Genomic DNA, 25,928 nt, shown 5'->3' with positions numbered 1-25,928 from the left:
GGAGAGACTCCGTGACGAGTGATATCTGAAATGGTGCTGGGCATTTCCGCATTTATCAACCCACACTGACCAATGCGGTGAAGTATGGTCAAACACGCCATGACCCTGGACATTCCTTCATACATAAAACCCGCACCACCGAAAAGGCGCGCGGGGGGGGCCTTCATCCAGCAGTGGATTGAACAAAGGGCTGCAACATTCGTATGATGCAAATGTAAACACGTGGAGTGCTGGAATAACGTGATGAGATTTGTGCAAAGGCATACAAGCATCGGGAACACATTCACGAACGTGCAGGAATACACGCGCACGAACACATGCACACATACACACATGCACGCACGCACGAACGTACACCCACCCACGAAGGCACCCATTATTTGTCTCCACAAAGGCACAAAAGCGCACAATAAACAAATACCAGGATCTCCGCCATGTGGCCTTACAGACTGCCGGAGCAAGTGCTGTTAGCGAGTACATATCAAGGCCAGAACACAAGGGAGTGCGGGGAGGGGGTGTTGTTGCCAGCCACCTTTGTCTCTCCAGAGCTCATGTTTGTACACACCGTGCCAAGCAGAGTAACTCCCCGGTTTGCGTCGGGGATGCGCTCCGGAAAGGTGCAACGGGTGAATATCAAAACGACATAAATCGAAGAAATTTTACGGGTAGTAGGTTTTTACTCTTTAAACTGGTACAAAACTGACACCTTTATACAAGGCATCATGTTTGCAATAACCACAACACAAGCAGTCAAAATGCTAACAAAAAGAAACAACTCTGATAATGGTAATGATATGCACTGTCCTTGAAGTTGATTGGTCCACACCCGAGACAGCTTTTCTTAGAGCCTAGTCTCCATTGGTGTTGGACCAGATGACGCCAAAAGGCGTACAACTGCTTGTGTTGTGGTTATTGCAAACATGATGCCTTGCATTTTTCGATTTAAAGCTTTCGTGACTGCAGGGATTCATCTTCTTGGTTCTTTCGGTAAAGTCACGTGACTTTACCGAAAGAACCAAGAAGATGATGCCTTGTATAAAGGTGTCAGTTTTGTACCAGTTTAAACGGTAAAAACCTACTACTATATTTTGCCACTGGTAAAGGAGGTCTCAGTGTACATTTTACGGGGTCGGTGGGTTTGAGGCGAGGCCCGAGAGGCGACGGATCACGAGAAAGGATGTAAGCGTGCGGGTTGAGGCGACGCAAATCAGGTCGTGGTATTGATAGAGTGGCGAAGTAATTGCGAAACTACGTGAATGGGGGAGGGTGTAAATCGGGATTGCTTGTGATGAAGGATGAGCTGAGCTTCAGGAATCCCCAGAGCAAGTTCAGATACCACGTGTCACGGATGTGAACCTATTCATGGGCAGGAATTGAAAGAAGGTCACTGGTATTGTAACTCATTGCACAAATGACTACGCTACACATATAAACAAAGATCTCCCCGTGTAGCCTGTAACAGACTGTTGGGGCAAGTGCTGTTAGCGAGCAGCACCTATGAAGGCCGGCAGGGCACACGAGGGTGTGGGTGGCCAGCGCCACACCCGGCCGCCTTTGTCTCCCTCGTTGCGATGTTTACACACCGCACCAGTTACTCATTTCAGGCTGAGTCGACCTAGAGGAGGCCCAGGACCGGTTCAGATAATCGTCACTGGTGTTGGCCGTGATGGGAATCAAACTCGGGTCGCCGGATTCGTAGCGCCGCGCACTAACCAATGCCATACGTGCTCACAAGAGACAAAGATCCCCCATATAGCCTGTAACAGACTGTAGGGGCAAGTGCTATTAGCGAGCACCTATAAAGGCCGGAACGGTACACGAGGGGGTGGGTGGCCAGCACCACGCCTGACCGCCTGTCTCCCCAGTGGCGATGTTTACACACCGCACCAGGTACTCATTTGAGGCTGAGTCGACCTAGGGGAGGCCCGGGACCAGTTCAGATAATCGTCACTGGTGTTGGCCGTGAGAGAGAATCGAACTCGGGTCGCCGGATTCGTAGCGCGGTGCGCTAACCAATGCCATACATGCTCACACACATGTAACAACGCACATACGTATGAAAAAAACAAGACACACCCACACGAATAACAGCACCAGCGATGCTGTCCATCACTGGAAATTTAACCCAGGTTGCAGGTATCATATCACACACACACAGATCCCCTGTACAGTATTATGACTGTCAGGGCAATGGCTGTTAGCGAGGACCTTTTTAGCCGCCATTGTTTCCCCAGGTAAAACGATGAGTTGACTTTAAGGAAGTTTTGATACGAGTCGCCACTGATGTTAGCCGTGGCTGTGAATCTCACTCAAGGCTCAGAGTTCACGTAGCGTGTTATTGTAAAACCACTGCACCACCGCTCCCCAACGTATAAATATTCTCTGTATATCTCACACAGACTGTTGGGGCAGGTGCTGTTATTGAGAACCTATTAAAACCACATCGGCATTTGAGGTGGTGTGGTTGGCATCACACCAGGCCACCTTCATCCACCCAGTGCTGATGTTTACAAATTGTACAAGGTATGAGTCAACCACGACGGGTTGAGATATTTGAATCGAACTCGGATCTCCAAGTTTGTAGTGCGGTGCGCTCACCACTGCACCACCGCTCCCCGCAGTACGCACGCACTCACACACGTAGGCACGCGTGTGCACAACGGTACACACAAACAGATGTTGAAGAACAATTACGTCGTAGGTGCGCGTGTCCACACACACACACGCACGGGTACACGAGGGTTGGAAGCACAAACGAACACGCGCACAAAGATGCACGTGGGCGCACACACACACACACACACGTGCACGCGCGCGGGCGGGCGGGAGAAGGGTGGGTGAGCGGGAGAGCGAGCAAGAGAGCGAGCGAGAGAGAGATCCAGCGAGAGAGAGTGAGCGTGAGCCTGTACAAATGTGACCCAGTGGAATGGTGGCTTACTTGCCCTGCTTTTAAGAAAATCGATGGTCGGACAAAAAGCACGCGTGCTGCGACAGCCCAGAGCGATCGTTACCGCGGGGGCCCTGCGAGTCATGCTGCTACAAGGATGTACAAAAATCCCAGAAACACAACAACAAAAATAAATAAATAAGGAAGCCGGCGGTCCCGCGCGTTGGCGAATGCGGCGCAATGTTGCGTTGAGAGTGTGTGTGTGTATATGTATTTTTTTTATGTGAGAGTAAATAAATAAAATGTACTCTTTGGTTTTTTCGGTAAAGTCACGTGGGCAAAAAAAATACAAAAATAAAAAAATTAAATCACGACGTGACTTTACCGAAAAAACCAAAGAGTATGGGACCCTTGCAGTCACGAAAACTTCAAATCTAGAAATAAAACGTACACAAGAACGCGCCGCGCGTATTGCCACGCGCGTTGCGTGCAAAGAAAAACGGTGGCGCAAGATAAAAGAGCTTCGAAAAGAGTAAGGAAGGAAAATTTAACAACGATATTTAACGCCAACACCTTGGGCTGGGACAGCTGTACGTGGCGTAACGACGGCGCGCCGCACCGTTAATCCGAACGTTTCCAATGAGAACCTCCCGCTGCAACGTTCCAACTTCAAAAGTGATTGGCAGTCGTGCCCTCCAAGGATCGTGGCACTGCACGCCGCCGCCGATGACGATGACGGCAATTCTTATACGCAACAAAAACGTTCCAGCACTATTTTCCTTTTATTTATGCCGTTGTAAATTCTACGATTACATCCGTGAAGCCACCGCTGTAAGCAAACCGGAGGCGCAGAGATGCAGATCTCGGGCCGACGCGCGAATGAAAGCTCGTCGCTTGTGACGATGAATTCACGGAACCGAAAGAGCGTTAACTGTCAATTATCCGTGGGGAGGATTTACCCGGGTTGCGGATTAACCGTGCCTGCAGAAAAGAAATGTCTTTAAGCGAGCGCCGGTTTAATTATCATCCCGCACTTTCGATGAGCACGGTCGGCTCCGTACGTTGCCGAAAGAAGTTCAACACGCTGGACATAGGAGTCTACTTCTCGCTGGTCGGGGGGGCAGCGATGTGGTGCCCCATGCGAACCGCGAACGCGTTGCTCAGCGAGCCGCGAGCCAAGAGAAGCGATGAGCGCAAACGTTGCGCGTTGCACATCTTCACCCGCCCCCCCCCCCCCCACTCCGCGTATGGGAAACCATCCAAAGTATTTTTCTTGTTGTAATCGAAAGTGTGTTATGAAACTGAAGAGTAAAAGCATTATATTCTAGGTTCTTTCGGTAAAGTCACGTAGAAGGGAAATAATAAAATAATAAAAATGTTAAACAATTTAAAAGTCTCATGATGTTTCGACTGCAACACAAGCAATCATCATCAGGTGTAAAATCCACACATTTTTTGCTGTGGATTTCACACCTGATGATGATTGCTTGTGTTGCAGTCGAAACGTCGTGAGAATTTTTTATTGTTTTATATTTTTAGTATTTTATTATTTCCCTTCTACGTGACTTTACAGAAAGAACCAAGAGTATGAATCCCTGCAGTCACGAAAGCTTTAAATCAAAAAGTAAAAGCATTGTTTCGATGCGTAAGATGATAAAAGGCTGCAAGAACGCGGACGAGATTAAAACGAGTTAAAAGGGTGTCGTAAAATATATTTTGTATTACAATTTTTTTTTATTTCGTCATATTTGTATTTCTTCACATTTATTGCCAGACTAATAATAATGCACCAAGAGGCGATGATACAACAGTCCACAAGGTTTTACGCGCAACACCTAAAGGCGAAACACGCCTCGAATCGCAAATTGTGCGTTTTACACGCGTGAGTAAACATCCGACGAGAACGCAAATACAAAATAAAACAACTGGCGTCGTCGATTTAGAACTCCCCCTTATCGTACGTGCACACGAAATTATCTTCCAACGAAGGGCCGAAAAAACGCAACAAAAATCACGCCGATCTTAGCAACAACAAAAAAAGTGAGCAAACCCTGGAAAAAACAATGAACTCGGTAACGACGATCACTCTGGCGACTCCGAGCTCCCGCCGCTCCTGCCGACACCGGGCATATGCACATCAGCCCCCTTTGTGCCGTTGTCACTCACGGCGGCGGCGACGGCAACCCCCCCACTACCCCCCCCCCCCACACACCCACCGCCCACCCCCCCACCTCAATCGCGAAATCAGCGTGGGTCCATATAACAACGGTCCCTTTGCAAACGCGGCGTCAGGCTGTGAACGGCGCGTTCGGTCACCCGCTGCGCTCCACCGTTTTCTCCTTTAAGAGAAATTAACGGTTCCATGTAAATGACTCACACACCTGGTTAGGCTCCAAATGCAATTGCGACCGACTATGCTCTGCTGGATTCTGCGCGCGTGTCTCTGTGTGTGCGCGCGCGCGCGTAGTGGTTAGCGCGCTGCGCTACAAACCCGGCGGCATGAACTCGAATCCCGCTCAAGGCCAACACCGGTGACGACTATCTGAACCGGTCATGGGCCTCCCCTAGGTCGATTCAGCTTCAAATGAGTACCTAGTGCCGTGTGTACATTAGGGCATGGTGCTGGCCACCCACCGACTCGTGTGCCGTGCCAGCCTTTATAGGTGCTCGCTAACAGCACATGCCCTAAAAGTATGTGAAGGTTATACGGGGGATCTTTGTCTTTTGTATGTACACTCAACACGATAAACATTCCTACATCTCAAGGGGCTGCTCAGCCTGGCGCTGGATGGACGAATGGACAGTTGTGTTTGTGGTGATGTGAGTGCCATGGTGGCGAGGGCTGCCACGGTGGCTAGATGTTAACTACCTCGCCTGCTAAGCAGGAGGTCGTGGGTTCGATCCCGACCCTGACGCCTGCTGTATATTTGGAGTTTTCATGTTCTCCCCGTGGTCGCGTTGATTTTTCTCTAGGGTCATTTGAGAGCCAGGTCGCTGCTGAAAAAGAGCCATATAGCTCAGTGGGCCTTACCTGGTAAAAAAATATATTTAATTTTTTGTTTTAATTAGCGATGAGGGCGGCGGGGTGTAACGAACGTAGTTGCTCCGTGTTCGGTGGTCGCGCGGGACGCTGTTGGCCCATTGTGTCTCGCTGCGCAGGTTGTCACGCTTTTGTGCTTCTGCGTAGCCCCCCCATGGACGTTAGAGCCGTGCCAGCACGTGAGCTGCTCAGCACCATGTGCCGACGTTCCACTCGACGTGCTGGGAGCTTCTTGAGAATCTCAACTCGGTGCGGTGGGGCGAAACGTCGGACACCGTGTCGAACGACGCGCGGTACAACCCAACAACGTGCCGTAAAGCTGAGCAGAACCTGCGCAAATCAATTAAAGTCCCAACAAAGCTCCCGGGACATGGAGCGAAACGTCAGACATCGTGCTGAACGAGCCGAAGAAATCCAAGGAGAGCGAAGGCCGGATCGCTCGACTTTTCGAATCATGCCTACTTGCTGGCTGGTGTGGCATTCACCCTGAGCCTCGCAAAGACTCTGCAACAAGGGCAGGGCGCCTCGAGATGGAACTGAACCGCCACTTCTATCGATGCCTCGAAGCTCGCTTGGCCCACCATTTGGCTTTCGAGGCAAACGCAAATGGAGGAGGGCGAGCCCCTGTGAACGCGGCTGCAACGGCCGGACAGGCAGAGCACGAAGCGGTCTCTAATCAATGTTTCCCCAAACGCGATGGGTGTTGTTGTTTCGTGTACCCCAAGGCACACGGGGGAGAAAATCAATTTCCCGGCGATTAATTTCTGAACTTCAAAGTGAGACAACTAAATTACAATGGGGCTACGCGCGGCGGCGGCGGTGACAGCAGCAGCGCGCGTGAGCGCACGCGATCATCCCGGTGCAAACGCAGTTTGATTTGCAAGCTGGGAGTGCGGCAGGCGTGTGGGAGGGTGGGGTTGGGTGGGGTGGCGTGGGGTGCGTTCCACTGCTACATTTTATGGTCTACGACGGTGTTGGGGAGGGGGCCGGGGGTGGAGATATTCGTTGGGGGAGGCAAGCGGAAGGCAAGAGGGAGGACGGGGGAGGACGGGAGGGAGGAGTTGAATTTCCGTGGACATTTACGATGGTCGATGGACGCGTCCGGAGCCGTTGTGGCGGCAACAATGCCGGTTACACGGCTCGCGCGATGAAATGCCCCCCACCCTCCTCCGTATGGAGAGTTACGAAGTCGAACCTTGACCGAATAAGCGACGGCAGACATGCCACGTCCGTCCTGGCAAGCGGACTCGCGCAAACGCTGCTCGTTAAGTCGAGAAGCGGACGTTTTGCCCCCGCTTGTTTGCCGGAGGGCGCCGTCGTATTTTTAGCAACGCTCAAGAGCTCACGACGTGTGACGGTCGACGGAGACCGGGCCCACGGGCACACGCTGGACCACGATGTTTGCGGCCCTTTATCATTTCCACTGCGGGACCAAGGGCATGCGGCGTCAGTCATGAGGATAACTTGATTATACCACGCTGGTTCAGTGTGGATTGGTGAAAGCTGGGGGGGGGGGTAGGCGAAGTTTGGGGGGGGGGGACAGGTTCAGACAGAGATATCACTCCCCGCTGACACGAGCGATGGCCAGGGATCGAACTCCGATCGCCGGGTTCATAGCACAGTGTGCGAACCCACTGCACCACTGCTACCCCGACCCCCAATGACCTGGTCATAAACTAAGGTCGTCCATCTCTATCTGTCTCGCTGGTGAGACTGATGATGCCACGGGATCATTGTTAGCCACTTAGCGGCATATGGTGCTTCCTTTTCAGAGCAACGCCCCGCAGCGATGCAGGGGGGCCATGCAAATGGAACGTTTTCCTAGCAGCACAGGTTTGCTAAAAGTGTTACCGTTGACGCTTTCCAACTCAACGTGCTGAAGCGTTAGCTCCTGTCTGTAACACGGGTGTCACAACAACTCTCGTGCAGGTGATCCAAGAAATCTCCATATGTATGAAAGGCAGATTTGTGAATATGTGTGTATGTTCACAATGTTTAGCGTACTTCCCGACATGCAACAAACTGCAAATTGTTTTTTTGGGGGGGGTGGGAAGCTCAATAATGCATATATTTTTTGCACGGCAAGTGAGCTGTGACGTCAAATCTGTCACGTGACCCCCGCATGTGGAAGCGTAACGCATTGTAGTGTAGTGGTTAGTGCGCTGTGCTACGAACCCGGCGACCCGAGTTCGATTCCCGCTCATGGCTAACACCGGTGACGATTATTTCAACCAGTCCTGGGCCTCCACTAGGTCGGCTCAGCCTCACCACAGCAGTGCTGTGGTGTGTGAACATCGCCACTGGGGAGACAAAGGCGGCCGGGCGTGGTGGATCCAAGTCCCGGGCGAAGCCGGGAAGTACAGCTAGTAAAATATAAAGTTGTGTTGCTCCTTTAGGGACTTGCAACGAAGAAAACACATCAATCATCGACGGGTTCGCCCAACAATTGCGACAATTTCCAAAATTTACGAAACTATCTCTTGCCCTGAAGGCTGCGTGTCCACACCACGAATAAACGCCTATGACGGCAGACTCGCATTGGAAAGCGTTGCAGGAGGCCATGCATATGCACGATTTTTCTTCCTTTGCCATTCACTTATTCATGAGATCCCAGGTGCGCTTCCAAGCGGTTCGGGTAGCCGGTTCTAACCCTCGGGTCTCTCCCACACCGCCCCCCCCCCGCCGCCCCGGTGGCTTTGGCAGTAGCAGCACAAGGAGCAGCTACATCGTTTTACTATTTCATGAGGAGCCCATCTGTGTCGCTTCGAATCCAGCTCACTCTGTGCGCGATGCCCTGTACGTACAAGGGAAGATTAATAATCGAGAGCACGGCGCCGAGTGTCACCCAAGCATGTTCACGGGTGGATGTGTTCCCTCCGTCTTCGACTCATAAACAGTTTTAGAAGTAGATATTTTTCTTTGCCTTCACGTGGCGATAAAATGATCTACTTGCGATTGTGCGCGTGCGTGCGTGCGTTCGTGTCTATGCGAGTGCACGAACGTGTGCGTCTCGCGACGGGTGCGCGTGCGTTCGTGGTCTCTGTGTTCGAGTACTTGCGCGCATCCATGTACATTAACATGTGCGTATGCACATGTTAATGTACATGGATGTATATGTGCGTACACGTATGCGCATGTGCGTATATGTGTGTGTGCGGTAGAACTTGTTAAGGCTATACGGGGGGATATTTGTCTTTGTTTTGTGTGCGGTAGCGTGGTGTTTAGCGCACTGTGCTACTCATCTGCGCCTCCCCTAGATCGACTTAGCCTTAAATGAGCACCTGGTGCAGTGTGTAGACATCAACACTGGGGAGAAAAAGGTGGTGCTGACCGCCCACCCCCCTAGTGTGCCGTGTCAGACTTTAGAGGCGGCTCGCTAACAGCACTTGCCCCAACAGTCTGTCAAAGGCTACACGGGGGATCTTCGTCTTCATGTGGGTCAAAAGGGGATGTTCGTCTTTGTGCGTGCACGTGCGTATACACGTGTGCGTGCACATGCGCATGAGTGCGCGCGTGCACAGGCGCGCACACGCGTGCGAACATGTAAGCGCACGGATCACGTCGCACCCATCCACGGTACGCTGGGACACGCGTGGCGACGGGCGAGACAAACGCGCCGACACGGATGCCCAAAAAAAAATCTCCCCCCGCCCCCCACGACCACCACAAAAAGCGAGCGAGACAAATGCGCACAAACACACGGAGCACGCTCACACGCGGCGGCACCAGCATCTGCTGCCGTGCCCTTGGCTATTTCGGATCGCGCAGCTGTCCGTCTCCCGAAAAGAAGGCAAAACAAATAACAAACAACAACAACGACGACGAAAATAACAAAAAAAAAGAATGCGCCGAAAATAAAAAGCAAAGCCGCAGGAGAGACTGGCAAGGCAAGGGTCGGACGCCGCCGATAACAATCGTGGGTAATTTGAGGTTCGGGGCCCGATCGCTGATTGCGACGGGGCTCCCGGCGCAAACAAGCGCTGTCAACCATCCTGTTGTGAAAGACGTTTCCCCCTTTTTTCCGAGGCCGGCGAAGGAACGGCGAAGCGAGATGCGGCCAGCGCACGCCACTAATTTCGTGCCCCTTAATTTTAGAGTGCTTTTCGTAAAATAAATAAAAATAAACCCTATCCCTCCCGTACCACGACAATTACGTACTTTAATATGTTAGCTGCCGGTTGTGGGATCTTTTTTTTGTCTTTGGGGGGGGGGGGAAGGGGAAGGGGGGGGCAGGGAAGTATTGTAAACACTTCCTCGGCATCGCGGCCTGTCAAGCAGATGGCCGCCGCTATTTGATTAATTATGTACAAATTCACGCTTTTTTGTAATCCGTCAGAGCACTCAGCGCAAATTGCTGATGGACCGACCTGGTCAGGGGCTGTTGACGGACAAAGATTGCCCCCTACAGGCATCCGCGGCCCACACTTGGGATCGATGTGCTGACAAGCCAGGAAGCCTCGAGTTTCCCCACCCCCGCCCCCCAACATCTTAGTGTTATTTTCACTCCAGGAGACCTTATTTCGAACGGCATGCAGATAACTCGGCTACATCGCGCGTTAATCCCCTAATTTCAACTAATAAAACGTCGACGTAAAGCGATAATATGCCCGCGCGGACAATTTTCCATTCCGACAGCAGCACACCAAGAAGCTGTGCTTAACTCCCAGGTTTACCAGCCACCCGCGATGGAACCGCGTTCTCAAGTGTGGCCAGTGGATGTTTTGAGCCCAGCCGCCAATGACTGATGTGAGAATTAAACGTTATCGGTTTTGACCGCCACGCGACAAACGCTGCTCCATCACGGGGTGCATGGAAAATTCCCGGCACCCCGCCGTGCGGCTATTCGACGCCGCGATTACCTCCGGCGGGCCCGTTCCATAAACGTGGGGAAGGGGGGGGGAACGGTGATTCCAAGTGGAAGCTTCATCTCTCGTTGGCGTGACATCGGGAGCACAAACGGAACGATATTTAAAAAAACGTCAACGCAAAACCGGCACCGCCTTCGTCGGCAGAAACGTAAGCCAGATATTTATATCTTCGTGGACGAGATTTATACCACAGCAGATGATTTATTAAACTGCTTAGCCAGGGTGCTCCACCTGCAGTTGTTCCACCACGTGAGAAAAATGCGCGCGTTACGCAAGACATTTAAATTTCATGGGTAATAACACGCGCGGTAATTTTGCTGCAAAGCTTGAGTTAACACGACAGCAAAATACTGACGCGCGCATGGTGCAGGAGTGATCACGTGATCCCTCAGGGCCCATGAGGGGCCGCTCGGCATTGTGACCGCGTAATTCGTCATGGTTGCGCTCCCGCGTGGCTCTCCACTTGTGTTTGCAGGGATTGTGCTACGTGCTGTTCGGGGCGAGGTCCGACGTTTCGCTCCGAGTCTGGGCAGCTGTTTCTTCGTCTTCACTTCCCGTAGAAACTTCCAGCGTGTGGAGAGCAGACCGTCGGACGCCACGCAGAAGAGCGTGTGGTACGACCCAAAAAAACACGTCGGAGAGCCGCTGGGTAATGTGTACCGCTAAACTATATGTAGTTTTAATTTATTTTGGAATTAAAGAGATATTATTGGGGTTTTTTTTTTTAAACATCATTGAAAGATTCTGACCGCTACATTTTCTTGAGTTTGTAAGACCAAGTGTTATTAGGATAGTACCGAATTTTTGAGCCATAGTTCAAAGTAACCTTGTAGTTACAACGTAAAGACTAGTAAATGTATACACCGTAGCTTTGCTTAAGGTTTGTATGGTCATCGCCATCATCATGATCATCCATGATCAATCCACTGCTGGATTAAGGCCTCCGCCAGGATATCACCATCTCTCACGTTTCTGCGACGTAACAACCGGATAACGTCGCGTTTTATTGACCCCCTTACAAAAATACTATTTCACTCACACGGCGCTCAAATGCTAGAGGGGACAAGTTGCTGGAACCACACAAAACCTTATCCGGAGACAGCGTTGAGAGCCCCGTTTGATTTTTTTTTTTCAATTCCGCGGTGGCGGACACGTGTCGCCCGCGGTTTGAGCCCAGCAAGTCGATTTGTCCGCGGGCTGCGTCGACAAGCCACGGGGTTTAGCTGCACTTATACTTTCCGACAAGGCCGTGAAATATGCAGGGGCTGCAGCGTCTACATAATTGATGGTAATGGGCCGCGCACTCCGAGAAGGCTCCCTCCGGCCTCCTCGCCCGCAACCGATTTCGCGGCGCGCGTTCCCTCGTACGGGAGCCGTGGGTCCGCACGTGTACGGAGGATTGCGCGCAAAGAAGTTTGAATACGTACATACACACGCACACGTACAGACGGACACACGCGCGTACACGTGAAGACACACACGTTCGCCTCGAGGGACGAGCGCACACGCGGAGGGGCACACACGCATGTACGCACGTACAGACGTTCAAATGCTCACGCGCACACACAGATACAAAAACACTCACGTGCATACACGCTTCCACACGCACGCACACATCTACACATACATTCATGTTGACAAAGACCCATACCCACCTACAGATGCTCACGTGCCCACGCGCACACACACACAGATTTTAACATGCTGACACACACAAACTGCTAAAAAAATAAGTATGTATGAGGGATTTGCCTTAATCTCAGAAAGGAAATAACAATAACCCATCGGCCTGTGGGCCTTCTCGTCGCTTCTCAGGAGTTGTGTTTAAAAAATGGCGAACTTCAACTGGCCTCGGCTAAACTGGGATTCATCAGTAAAATGTGGCCCGTTCAGAGTGTAATTCGGTAAACGTGTCAACATTCGCTTGACAAAGGTAATTTCTAACAATTAATAATGTCCAGCACTTTTGATTCACACTCGTCTAGAAGGCCAATCAGCCAACGGCCTAAATTAATAGTACACCGAACACTTAAGCAGGGCCCCACTCTACGACCTTATTGTGCATTACCATTTAGAATCGTCCGGCACACCCTGAAGGTACACTAAATGTACACGAGCGGCTGGTTATGGCGGGTGGTAAAAAAAAAAAAATCTAGCAGCGGACGAGACGCACCATGCTCTCGCGTGTGAAGCCGCGCACCCATCCCGGCTCTCCTGTGCAGGAGCGCCGCTAAGACGGCACGTTCCGGGCGGTGCTGACGCAGCCAGCGTTCCTCATGTCAGCGACAGCCACGGCGTCGTGCGGATTTCATTCAGTCATTCTCCCTCCAAGTCGAGTCGACCACAACAGCCCGACGTTTAGTCAAACTCTCCGAAGTTATTCAATGTTGGTGCGAGAGGGGCGACATTTTGAAACATCTCCCTAAATATTGTCAATTCAACCAATCGGTTAACTCAGGATATATTTCCGTCACGAGCACGGCGACGGCGGTGGTGGGGGGGGCGGGGGGTACGCGCGCGTCAAGGTGCGCGCGCCACTCAATCAGCAGAGAGCGAAACAAACACATCAAAGCGCTTCCTCCGCTAGCCATAACATAGCCCACTTACTTACAGCCCTGCTGGGATATTCGGCGAAGACAAAAAAAAACCAACCCCAAAACACCCCGGGAACCTGACCACGACATTAAACCGGCGTCGACGCCGAAAGAATTCGAGTCGACGGACGCCGAATGCCAAAGCGTCGCGACGTCTCGTGACGGCGACCAGGCGGCCGACGGCGACGCAGAAATGGCGGCGGGGAAGAATGGCCAATGGATTCAACGCAGCTGCCCGCCCCCTCCCCCCCCCCCGCCGCCACCCCAGCTTGCCGGACGAGCAAAACATTCAGAGGAGGTGGGTGGGGGGCCATTACCCCCCTACCCACGAGCAAGCGAGCGTGCGGGAAGGAAGTCGGAGGGCAGGATATTTTACTGGCGAGGTCGCCGATTATAACCCGGTCGGAACGGCGCGACAAAGGCGCTCGTTATCACGGGCGAACACGCCGGAGTTAATCAGGGCTTCTCGCCGTGACCCGACGAGGGCTATTGAAGCGGCCCTTTCCTGCGATTGTGCATCACTCGTCGCGCTACGCCGGCTACGCTGGGCTGCGTGGGGCTACGGGCAGGAGTGCAGGGGGCCGGGCGAAGCCGAGAGGGCCGTACGGGAGCGAGGGAGGAGTGGGCAAACGTGAAGGAGGGGGTTGCGAACGTGTGAGCGTGCGTGTACGTGGGCGCGCGCGGGCGTTCAGCGATGAGCGCGATCACTCATGCGTTCACGTTCACGACCACTCGTAAGCTCACTCACCTCCGAGTCCACATTCACTCGTGAGTCAATTGTGTTCATATCTGTACCCGCATTCACTCGTGTACAAATTCACTCGTGCAGTTACATTTAATCGTGCCTTCACGTGAACCCGGTACTGACATTCCCTGAAGTGCCGCACATCCACACGTGTAAACCCTGCATTCACCCGTGAGTACACATTCACTAGTATTTACAACTGTGTGATCACGTTCACCAGTGCGTTCCACAATTACGCGTTCACTCAATTGTTCGTGTTCGTCGATGAACAGCCATCTTCACTGGCGCGATCACGTTCGTCGGCGCGTTCACGGTCAGCCATGTGTTCAGTCACTCGCAGTTCGCTTGTGCGTGCACAAGTCACCAAGGTGCGCCTTAGGTTCACGCGGGGGACTTGCGCGTTCACATTTCGATCGCAACGACCCACACGATCGCAACGACCCACGCGATCGCGTTCACCCTGGAAAAACCCGTGCGGCGCGCTCACACGTTCAGGCTCGCTCGCTCGCATGCTCTCCTTCCTTCAACAACACGCTCATCAACAGCGCTGCCTGGAAAGTAAAATGACACGGCGCACAAGAGGCGGCGCGTCGGGCATCGGCCCCTGCTGCATCGCAGCCATCTCTTGCAACGGGCCTCAAAGATGGCCGCATCTGCCGCGTGACATTCCGATGTAACTCGGTTACCGACCGGTCTCTTGACACTCGCAAGAATGCGTAGATTTCGTTCGTTAATTGCCGTTCATAACCCATCTTTCAGTGAAACTAAAAGTTTGTGAATAAGAAAAATTGTAAAAACAACACATTTTTTCGGAATTTCAGTAGGTCAGATTTTTACGTATATGCGTGCCCTACATTTTCAGATTATCTCCGTGTGTTATAGCCTCTCACTTGGTTCTCAATAAAAGCTGCCTTCCTTGGGTGGCTAACACCATCTCCCGGCCACCTTTGTCTCCCCTGTGCTGATAATTTTACAGAAAGCAGCCACGTACTCATTTAAGGCTGAGTCGACCAGGACCAGTTCAAATATTCACCACTGTTCTTGGTTGTGAGCAGGGATTGAACTGGGGTCTGGGGGTTATTAGCGCAGTGTGCTAACCACTACACTACCGCTCCCCCACACAGACAAAGAAAAAGATCCCCCTTATAGCCTGAACAGACTGTTGGGGCAAGTGCTGTTAACGAGCACCTATGAAGGCCGGCACGGCACACGAGGAGGTGGGTGGTCAACACCACGGCTGGGATGCCTTTGTCTCCCCAGTGGCGATGTTTTACACACCGCACCAGGTACTCATGTGAGGCTGCGCGCGTGCACACGCGCACACACGCACGCACTTACGCGCGTGCACACCGTAGCAAGACCCTCTCAAAACAACGCAAAACAACGCGGGGCAAAGAGAGAGAGGGGAAAAAAACAACTGCGAGTTAAAGCAATGACTCAGGCGGCAAACCAGCTGCCCCGAGTGGGCCACGATGCCCACTCTAAGCCACTCCTGGCGCTATTCCGACTCCCCTTCACAGGATCGTTGATCCAACCTGAAGCCACTTCAGCAGCGTGCGTGCGTGCACGCGCGCGCACACGTGTGTACCAACCCACGCCGCACCGAACCGCACCACCCCGTGCTACGGATATTCGAGTGGACGGGGGAGGCGGGAGAGTGGGGAACACTGGGTGGCCGAAGAGCCTGAGAGCGGACTATGTGGGGGTTGGATGACTGGCCAGGCGGGTGGGCGGGCAGGCGGCTCTGTGCTTGGGACGGTGTTTTTTTTTGCCACGCTCTTCGCTTTTCTCGGCCAGAGTCAAAATATGCCCAAGACAAATCTTCCAGCTTAAGTGGCTGGCTTCTCGGAGGAGGTGACAGTGCAGCTCTCTTGCACCAAGCCAGCGTCAATTTTGTTTTCGCGATTTTAAAGTTGCTCAGCGTCACTCGAGAAAGAGATCAAAATGTGAAAACTGTCCGTCGTGATGAAGGCTGATCTTCTGACAATGATAAGGGGTTTAAAGCAGAGGTTCTCAAACCAGCGGCCTGCCCCAATCAAAACCGACTGGTCTCCGCGCACACGCCCAGGCTACCGAGGACACAATACCCAGCGATCATACGTCAACACCTCGAGTCAACGTCGTGTAAGGCATCTGCTCCACGTTGTGTACAAGTATTGTTTTGTGTCAGCAAGGCAACGTTTTGACGTTGTGCGTTAGTGTGTTTTGTATTAGCAAGGCAATGTTTTCACGTTGCGTGTTAGTGTGCGTTTTTTGTTCGTAAGGCAATGTTTTGATGTTGTGTATTAGTGTTTGTCTTGTGTTAGCAAGGCAATATTTTCACGTTGTGTGTTGGCGTGTTTTGCGTTAGCAAGGCAATGTTTTGATGTTGCGTGTTCGTGCGTTTTCTCGCCGCACTGACGTTCCCCGCGCAAATGTAAACATTTCTCCTGCACAGTATTCATGCCGCAGCCTGCCCCCCCCACCCCCACTCTGAAAGGCTTCGAGGGTGGGGTGCACGACCCCTGGGTTGAGAACTGTTGGCTTAACCGGTGCGTTGATCGAAAGTAAAAAAAAATCTGGCTCAGATGTGCCAGCGGTAAAGGGGGAGCCAAAACGTACAACGCGCCATGATTGTTTCGCCGTTCGCTATGCTCACCCGTTTGCCGGGCTTCGAAGGGCTCCCTGCGAGCTGCTGATGAGCGCTGTTGGCGCTTTTCGCCCGGCGGGACTGCGCCGACAGATGCTTCAGTTTTCCTACAAGGAGAAAAAAATATGAATTTAGATCGCTGTGCTAAATCGAGAAGTGTAACATCCGTGATTCAAGTTATTTTGTTTAACCAGCTGAGAACTCATCTGCAAGAGACCCAGTCACCAAAATGAGATGAGCAAAAAAACACATTAAAACAAGTACAACAATACCATTGGTACCTCATTTGCCAGTAAAAAAATAATTGGTTTTTTACCCTTTATCTGGCAACAAAACAGACAGCTTTTTTTACGAGGAGTCATGTTTGCATAGACCACAATACCTGGTATCATCTGGTCCAACCCATGTGAGACTAGGCTCTAAGGAAAGCTGTCTCGGGTGTGGACCAATCAACTTCAAGGACAGTGCATACATTATCAGAGTTTGCATTATGACTGCAGATATTGTGGTCTATGCAAACATGACTCCTCGTAAAAAAAGGTGTCAGTTTTGTTGCCAGATAAAGGGTAAAAAACTAATTATCAAGTACAACAATAATCAAAATGTACCGTCATTTGTCAATCTACTGCTGAATAATAACTTTAAAAAATCCCCACAGTGTTGGACATGGAAGTTGCGTGACCATACTTCACCACGCTCAGCAGCGCTATTCAGGACTGTTTCAAATATCACTCACCGCTGATTTTAGCCGTGTGCGGGAATCAAACTTGCGTCACCAGGTTCACAGTGCAGTGTGCTAACCACTGCACCATCAGTGCCACCACTCTCACATCCTCCCCCCCTCCCCAACAGATAAATAAAAGTGAAATTCCCTCTATTTAAGCAGCAAAGCTTCGTTGAGTCTCAAGACTTTTCAGGTGGGTCCTGATTTTGGCATGTTTGGTCAATTCCATGAGTGTTTGGCTTCATGTGGGACAAAACTGGAGCACTCCAAGAAGACCCACACAACGAGTGTTTAGCTGCCCTTACTTGCACAGAATTTGGGGGAGGAGGGGAGCAGTGGGGCAGCGGTTAGTGTCCTGCGTCCTGAGCGATGAACCCTGCGACTTGAGTTTGATTCCCAGTCAAGGCTGACATCAGTGGGGGTGGGGTGGGAGGAGTGAAATCTGAACTGCTGTTGGGTGCCTCGCTTGATGAAGCGGCACTGCCCAGCGTGGTGAAGTTCTGTTGTAACTCGGTACCAACAGTTGCTCTCCGTCAACAACGCGTTCATCAACCGCACTGCCTTGAAAGTGAGACGGCGCACAAGAGGCGACGTGTCGGGCATCGGCCTCTGCTGCATTGCGGCCATCTCTTGCGACGGGGCCTCAGAGATGGCCGCATTTGCCACGCGACTATCCGTTGCAACTCGGTACCGACCGTTCTCTTGACACTCGCAGGCGTGCTTAGACCTCGTCCGTTAATTGCTGTTCGTAACCCACCTTTTGGTGAAACTGAACGTTGAGAATAATTTTTTATTTATTAATTATATGAATTTCAGTAGAATTTTACTCCGTGTTCTGTATATACGTACATTTGTGTGAAAGACAAATCTGTACCATGTCCGCTTTATTGTGAGATCCTCTCCGTGTGTTGTTGCCTTTCACTTGCTTCTCAATAAAAGCTGCCTCCCTTGGGTGGCCAACACCACCTCCCGGCCACCTTTGTCTCCTTATTGCTGATATTTTTACACAACGCAACCACATATAATTCACCCGACATGACCGGTACGGTGTGGGAAGGCCTTCATCACACTAGTGGAAGAACGGCTGTAAATTATTATCACTATTATATGCATCGTCACACCGGTTAATATCAGGTTTTTTCTCAGAATAACAGCAACATTATTGACCAGATTTATTGCGCGAACAAAAACAGGACCACGGACACTTTGTCAAGTGCAACAGCACATTTGTAGGGCAATATCGCCCTCTGCTGGCCACGTAAGCACACTGCAGTGATGCCATCAACTGTGCCAATAAACTTGATACATTCCTCAATAGCAGCGTGGCTCTAAAAATGAAAAATATATATAATCAGCGACGTTTTTGGTAATGTCCCTTCTTCATAATACACATGTCAACTCGGCGACAGTGTTCTGAAATTGAGGCACGAGACAAAAAACCACCGGCAATGAGACGAATCGTCACATTTTGGGGGTGACGATTTGATGTAAAAATCAGACATTTTTCGTCAAATTTTTTACCGTCTCAAATGTATAGTTTCTTGGATTTGTTTTTAACCACCTCATTTGTCGAGTTCCACCTGCTCCATTCACGTAAATGCCACGCGAACGTTACGTTACGAGCCTATATTGGTTAACTCTCAAAGCAGCGGTGGGGAGGTTTTATGGGTTGCGGATCAAAGATGATTGCGTCGAGGAGGGCCCAGCGACGCGGTGCCCCCACGCCCCCACGAGCCGCAAACGCTTCGCCAAGTGAGCCGTGGGCTCCGAGAAGCGGCGAGCGCAAACGTTGCACGTCTTCACCATTCCCACTGCGCGTAGGTTAACCATCGTCGCACTTTAATAGACTGATTTACATGTGTCTCGCATTATCAGTGTTTTCGTTTTACCCGGGACTTCCACAATAAGATTTTTTTTTGGGTTAGATCGCATGAATATAAATGTGTCGTTAAGCCCGCCACCACCCGACACGGCCGACTACTAAGGTTTGTCACATAAACAGAACGTGCCAATGCGTTAATAGTTCAGCACACCGGTGTGTTGGAGAGTAAACTCACAAAATGTACAATTCCGAGTACGTTTTGACCGGTAATATTATTTAAATTAATAAGCCTACATGTTAAACCAGGACTTCCCTTACACAATCACCCCTGAAAATCGAGAGTTGCTTGCACTTTCAAAAGAATGCCTGTGCCGTATATGCAACATGCAGTGGCGATGCTTAAACACCATCAGCGCTGACATCAAATCGATGTGACGCGTAAAATTATCGCGGTTGTTCTGTTGTCAAGTTCTCCAACGCATTTTGGGTTGTGTCGCTGTACGGCAGAAGTCGCAACCGGGTACCCAATACCCGTACCCTACCCGATACCCGGCTACCCGTACCTGGCCGGGTACGGGTACGGGTACCCGTTTGCGACCCTGGTGCGGCCGGGTACGGGTACGGGTAGGCCGTGAGTCACTGGTGAGTAACCGTTTGTCACTCATTTCCCAACGTCTTGTTTCTTCTCATAATTCAAGTTTCTAGAATCAACTCACCCGTGCCTGCAACATGGCTTCATCCCAGAGGTCGCAATCGGGTACCCGTACCCTACCCGATACCCGGCCGGGTACGGGTAGCCGGGTATCGGGTAGGGTACGGGTACCCATTTGCGACCCTGGTGCGGCCGGGTACGGGTACGGGTAAAGAATCAAAACCCGTTTGCGACCTCTGCTGTACGGCCTCGGCGCAACGTTCCACGTCCTCCGCAGCTCCACGTGCCGCGCAACTTCTTCGGGAACTAAATCAGTCGTGAGCTGAATTCAGATTCAGTTGCTGAAGAAGTTCCCGGCACGTGGAGCTGAATGTCGGACGTCATGCTGAACAACAACACGCGGCACGACCCATCCCGTTTCCCCCCCCCCCACCTCGAGTCGTCTAGCGATACTGAACATTTGTCGGACAATATCGTCCTCTGCTGGCCAAGAAAGAAGCGCTCTGCTGGAGTAATTGTATGAATTATGCCAAGACAGGGCGTCCAGAAACCAAGACATGAAGCAAAATCACCGCCTCCAGCAAAATATTATTAATTGTAATTTTTTTTGGTGGGGGGGGGGGGGGTCGTAATTTGAATCAAGAATCGATAATCTTTCATTCTGCCAGCAAAAACTGAATTCAGTATGGATCCTTGCAGTCACGAAAACTTCCAAGTCTAGAATAAATTCAGTTGCCAATGAAGCTCCCTGGACGTGGAACGAAAACGTCGAGATATCGTGCCCGCACGACAACAGCAACAACAACAAACAACACACGCTGCGACCCGAATGCGCATCATTGGCAAGGAGGACGAAGAATAAGTGGGGGGGGGGTGTGGGGGTTGGTGTCTACTACAGCACCCCCTGGTGGATGCACTAAACAAGGGGGCAACTTCACACGTGGGTGGTAAGAGTCGCGCAGCAGGTTAATGTGGTCACGCGTGACGATCCGTGAAAATTGGACGTGCGAACACCCATCACTCTGTGGGCGATAATGGTAACAGGTGCGGCACTCACACGGACGCAGGGGTGGTGGGAGTGGTGGTGGGGGTGGTGGGGGTGGTGGGGGTGGTGGGGGTGGTGGGGGTTGTGGGGGTGGTGGGAGTGGTGGGGGTGGTTGTTGTGGGGGTCGTGGGGGTGGTGGTGGTGGTGGGCCAAGCCACCACTATAGCCCCCACCACAAGTAACCAGCCCGGTCGAAAGTGGTGAACCCATTAACACCACAGGGTGTTATGTTAGCACGTGAAGCGCCCTGTGACAATTGTATTGTGAAGGGCGCTACATTAAACAAAGTTCGATTGATTACGTTGGACAGAGAGAACTTGTTATTTCAACATCTGGATTGCATGTCTGACCATGGCAGCATTCATTTTAGAAATCCTTTGTAATTTCTAAATGTATTTTTTTTATTTTAGGGATGTAACTTTTTATATTATCTTTGTTGCTTATAAGGCACTCCGGAAAAGAAAGATGCACCCCGATGTTTTGGGGTCTTTTTGAAAGTAAAAATAAATGCTGATAACATGTAGAGTGATTATCACGTGAAGAATACGGTAATGGTGGAAGTGGCTGTGCAGTGACGCTAGAACTGTTCACTTTTTTTGCTTGAAGATAATAGGGGCGAAAAGTGCATCTTGTGATCTGGAGAACAGGGGCACAGATGACGATGTGGGGAAACGAACCCTCCTCGTCGCGGCTCTCCAGCGGGACGCTCCATGCGATGAGGTTCCGTGCCGTTCTCCCCTCCTCGGCGACGATGCGGCGCACCTTGTCGTGGCTGTTGGAGCGCTGGAAAGACGCCTGCTGCCATCGCGGCAAAACACAACGGCATGCACACGCGGGTCAGTGCTGCGTACACTGCCAGCGACGCTGCCCGCATCGCACTCGTCGCCGCCGCCGCCATTCTAGATCGCACCCATGGCAATCATCGTTCTACATCACAACCATCATCATCATCATTGCTCTACATCACAGCCATCATTGTTCTACATCACAACCATCATCATCATCATCATTCTACATCACAACGATCATCATCGTTCTACATCACAACGATCATCATCATCATCATTCTACATCAAAACCATCATCATCGTTCTACATCACAACAACCATCATCGTTCTACATCACCATCATCATCATCATTGTTCTAAATCACAACCATCATCATCACAACCATCATCATCATTGTTCTACATCACAACCACCATCATCATCGTTCTACATCACAACCATCATCATCATCATCGTTCTACATCACAACCATCATCATTGTTCTACATCACAACCATCATCATTCTATATCACAACCATCATCATCATCGTTCTACATCACGACAATCATCATCATGATCCAGCCGTACGACATTTGCCGTTTGTTGCAAATGCCCAGATGTTCAAACACATTTATGCAATGTAAATTAGGGTACTAGTTAATTAATTGTTCAATTCTGGCAGGCAGCCCTGGTTAATGCTGAGTGTGAATTAACCACAGTATACACACCGTCCGCTTCACAGGGAATGGTAAATATCCTGCAGCTTTCGTTTTTTCGAAGAGTAGGGCATTGAGTACAACTTTACCAAATTTGAAAAATCACTAGTCATTAATGACCCCACAAGACATTCATATGCTCATTCTTTAAGCCATGCGTCTTAGTGTGATTCCAAGAATTCACCCCTTCATTGTTCATTACAAACATTTTAACCACAAAGTATGTATTATTATTATTGCTAACATACCTAAGGATGTGTGTGGTTAATGCAGACTTGATGTCTTGCAATAGGTGTCTATTTGGTGTTTTTACATCTAAACACATGCTTATGCCAGAAAGGATAAAGCCTTTTTTCCGAATCTTGATGTCGTACTGCCAAAAGGGGTCCCATAGGGATAAGAGTGGAAGACAATTGAGCAGGGCTATAAGAATGTAGGAATAAGAGACCACGGAAGGATATGCCGTATGAGGAAAGCAGCAAACAGAAAAAAGTGTTTTGACCTGCAGTCTGGTGGTTCAACAGTCAGGAAGAGACAAAAACACAGTCAGTGTCCGGTAGACCAAATCCTCAACATGAGTGTACGAATCAATGAGTGAAGTTTACGGTAACAATAACCATGGTAATAGAATTAGAAGAGTGATATAAGGGGGTGACTTGACCAATGATGAAGTCACGGGAGACAAACATCCGAATAAAGTTCCCTCCAGATAACACTGACTGGTCAACACACTTTTCTGGCATAAGGTATTCCAACGGTTTTAAGGTAATTTTCGGGTGCTGATTCCAAATCTGGCATTAGTTTTTTTTCTATCGCATCAGGTTTTTGAGATATCAAATATTGCATTTTCAATAAAAACTGCAGAATAAAAATATAAAATAAATGTGGATATCTACATAAATTATATTATAAACACACTATCCTAAAAATAAAGTACCATATTTTAACACTAAAGCAGTCACTGACTCGCAACAACTTGCAATCATAAGTGACAGAGTTAATTTCGGGTTAAATCAATGAAAATGGAGTATGCTGATAGCATAAAATGAGATGTGATAGAGCAAATCTGAGATCAGATTTGGAATCAGCACCCTGAAGTTAGTCTAAAATAGCTGCAAAAGTCCAGGCCAGAAAAAAATGTTTTTTTTTTGTTGACCAGTGTAATCAGTCTTGAGACTCAGTAATGTTCTCCTGAATTCATAAATAAATCACTTATTGTAATTTTGCTTATCCCTCTGTGTTGGGGTTCAGGGGCTTCATAAATAAATGGTTTGTGCTGAATTAAACATCTTTCACATTACCAAGCAAAGAAAACATTTGGCAAAAATCATTTAGTAACATTTTGCCTGTGTGCTGATACACGCCGGCGGGCAGCCTGCCAAAGGCCCTTTGTGAATTCTTCCGCAGTCAGTTTTGCCGCACATTGTACCAATGACAAGGCAAAAGACGGAAAGCCATGGCAACCTGAGGATATTCCCGACACAAATCTCACTTAATGTAACCAAAACAATCACAGTATTCTCTGGATTACAGGATGCTATGGAAAGTAAAACGCGCCGAAGATGTGCCGGGTGTCTCTAGTTACGTAAATCTGGTGACGCACATCGACCAAATTATACAGGAACACACACACACACTCCAAATTTTGCTTCAAAACACTTTTTGCCGTGAAATTTAAATTACCGTACTATTTAAAAGCCCCATATACTATGTTTCTTCATTCCCCTCCACTTCTGTCCACCCTAAAGTAGAAATGTGCACACCACAGCTAGTCTATCGGCAGGTTGCGTGTGGGGTGTTAAGAGTGTGGGTACATCCACATCTTCCAAGCCTTCTGGCCAGCAGGGCAGAGCAGGCCAAATTCCCTCTAGAGGGGCTCTCCAGATCTCTCTCTAGTGGAGGGCCTTCCGTCAGCAGCGACGTAGGCAATTGCAGGGCTGCAGTTTTTTGCAGGGCTGCAAGATACCACGCATCGATCGGTTAAAAAACACAACCATGACATCACTGTTAGCGACGACGCAGGCATAGCATATTAACTCTGATCGAACTCTTCGAGCTATTCAAGCAAAGAAAAAACTTTGCCCCTGGAAATACCTACAGAGAAAAAGTAAAGCCTCTGGGGAAGGTCCTCTTCTGCATCTTCTGACATGACCGAAGCCCGCAATACCGCTGAGCCCTGGCAAGTCCAGCCGGGCAACATTCGGCGAACATCGCCCCTCGCTTTAAGCGTCAATTACGAAGTCGCTTGTGAAAACAAGTCCCACTGAGCGACACTTAGAGTGAATGACAAGCAGGCAATTTAACGCTGGGCCCAACGTGGATTTCCAAAGACTCACGTCAGCTGCGATTAAAGACTTCTTAATAATGACGCGCAACCTTGGGAGAAGGCGGAGGATGAGGAGTACGCACTGGCACAGCGGAACACCGATGGACAGCGAGCGAGCGCGACTATGAACGGCGAAAGCGTCTCCATTACAAGATGCGGATTAAGGCAGAATGCCGGTCAGGACGGCGCTGCATCGCTGCCCGACTCTGCGTGGTCCCTCTGATATTATTTAAGTGCGTCTAAGCACACGTGCTTAAGGATTCAAGGCACGCGGCGTTGTCTGGCAAGCTCACAAACCCCGTGGCCAAAACACCACACATCAGCAGATCTGTCGTTGGGAGGCGACAGAGATTAACCTAAGATGAAAGTGTATGCGTGCTCAGTTGTATGTTAAGTGGAACAGTCAACTGTCGGTCATCTCATCTGTGCTCGTGGATTAACTGCCGTCATGCAAACACATTCAGTATATTTATGCACGTGTACTGATTCTTGTACAAGCTGCTCCTCACTCATAAAGGGGCCAGTAACTCAGTGCCCATGCATGGGACCACCAATGTTAGCGAGTCAACCGATTAACTTTATGATACAAAACTCCGCAACTCGAGAGCAAAACAATAAATGTTTTAACAGCCCGAGCTACGTATTTTTTGCATCATCCACGTTTTTTATTTTACCGGGCTGCTCCAGATGACTGTTTACAGTTACTAACAATGTGATTTATCAGCTGTGGACACGCATGATATCCGCCAATTTAGCATGTAGGTAAAAGTGTTACTGAAGACACCGGATGTACAATTTAGGTGAACGTGAATGACGCCCTGAACACGAATTAAATAATTGCTGATAGGTTTCTGTGTGTTTAAAAATGAATGAATCAACAGGTCATTCATTCACAAAAATTGGCAAATCTTGCAGTGGTCTACTATTCTTTAAAACTAAAGCCGTGGGGTCTTTAACGTTCTGTGTGAAGCGGACGGTGTGTATACTGTGGTTAATTCACACTCAGCATTAACCAGGGCTGCCTGCGGGATTTGAACAATGAAAGAATTAACTAGAACTATATTTTACATTGCATAAATGTGTCCAATCCAACCGTTTTAGGTCATACA

General features: G+C 50.0%; 1 protein-coding gene across 1 annotated transcript in view; it reads right to left on the bottom strand.

Moving 5' to 3' along the window:
• The window catches only part of LOC133355251 (S phase cyclin A-associated protein in the endoplasmic reticulum-like), a 227,935-nt gene that overhangs the window by 191,714 nt on the left and 10,293 nt on the right, over positions 1-25,928 (bottom strand). The window contains 2 exon segments of the mRNA XM_061572635.1: positions 16,773-16,870; positions 21,684-21,804. Of these exon segments, the coding sequence (XP_061428619.1) occupies positions 16,773-16,870; positions 21,684-21,804 (219 nt within the window).

The sequence above is a fragment of the Lethenteron reissneri genome, chromosome 50, assembly GCF_015708825.2.
Source record: "Lethenteron reissneri isolate LAM-NWPU_2019-01 chromosome 50, ASM1570882v1, whole genome shotgun sequence".
Classification (NCBI taxonomy): Eukaryota; Metazoa; Chordata; class Hyperoartia; order Petromyzontiformes; family Petromyzontidae; genus Lethenteron; species Lethenteron reissneri.
This window is presented reverse-complemented; position numbering and strand designations above follow the sequence as displayed.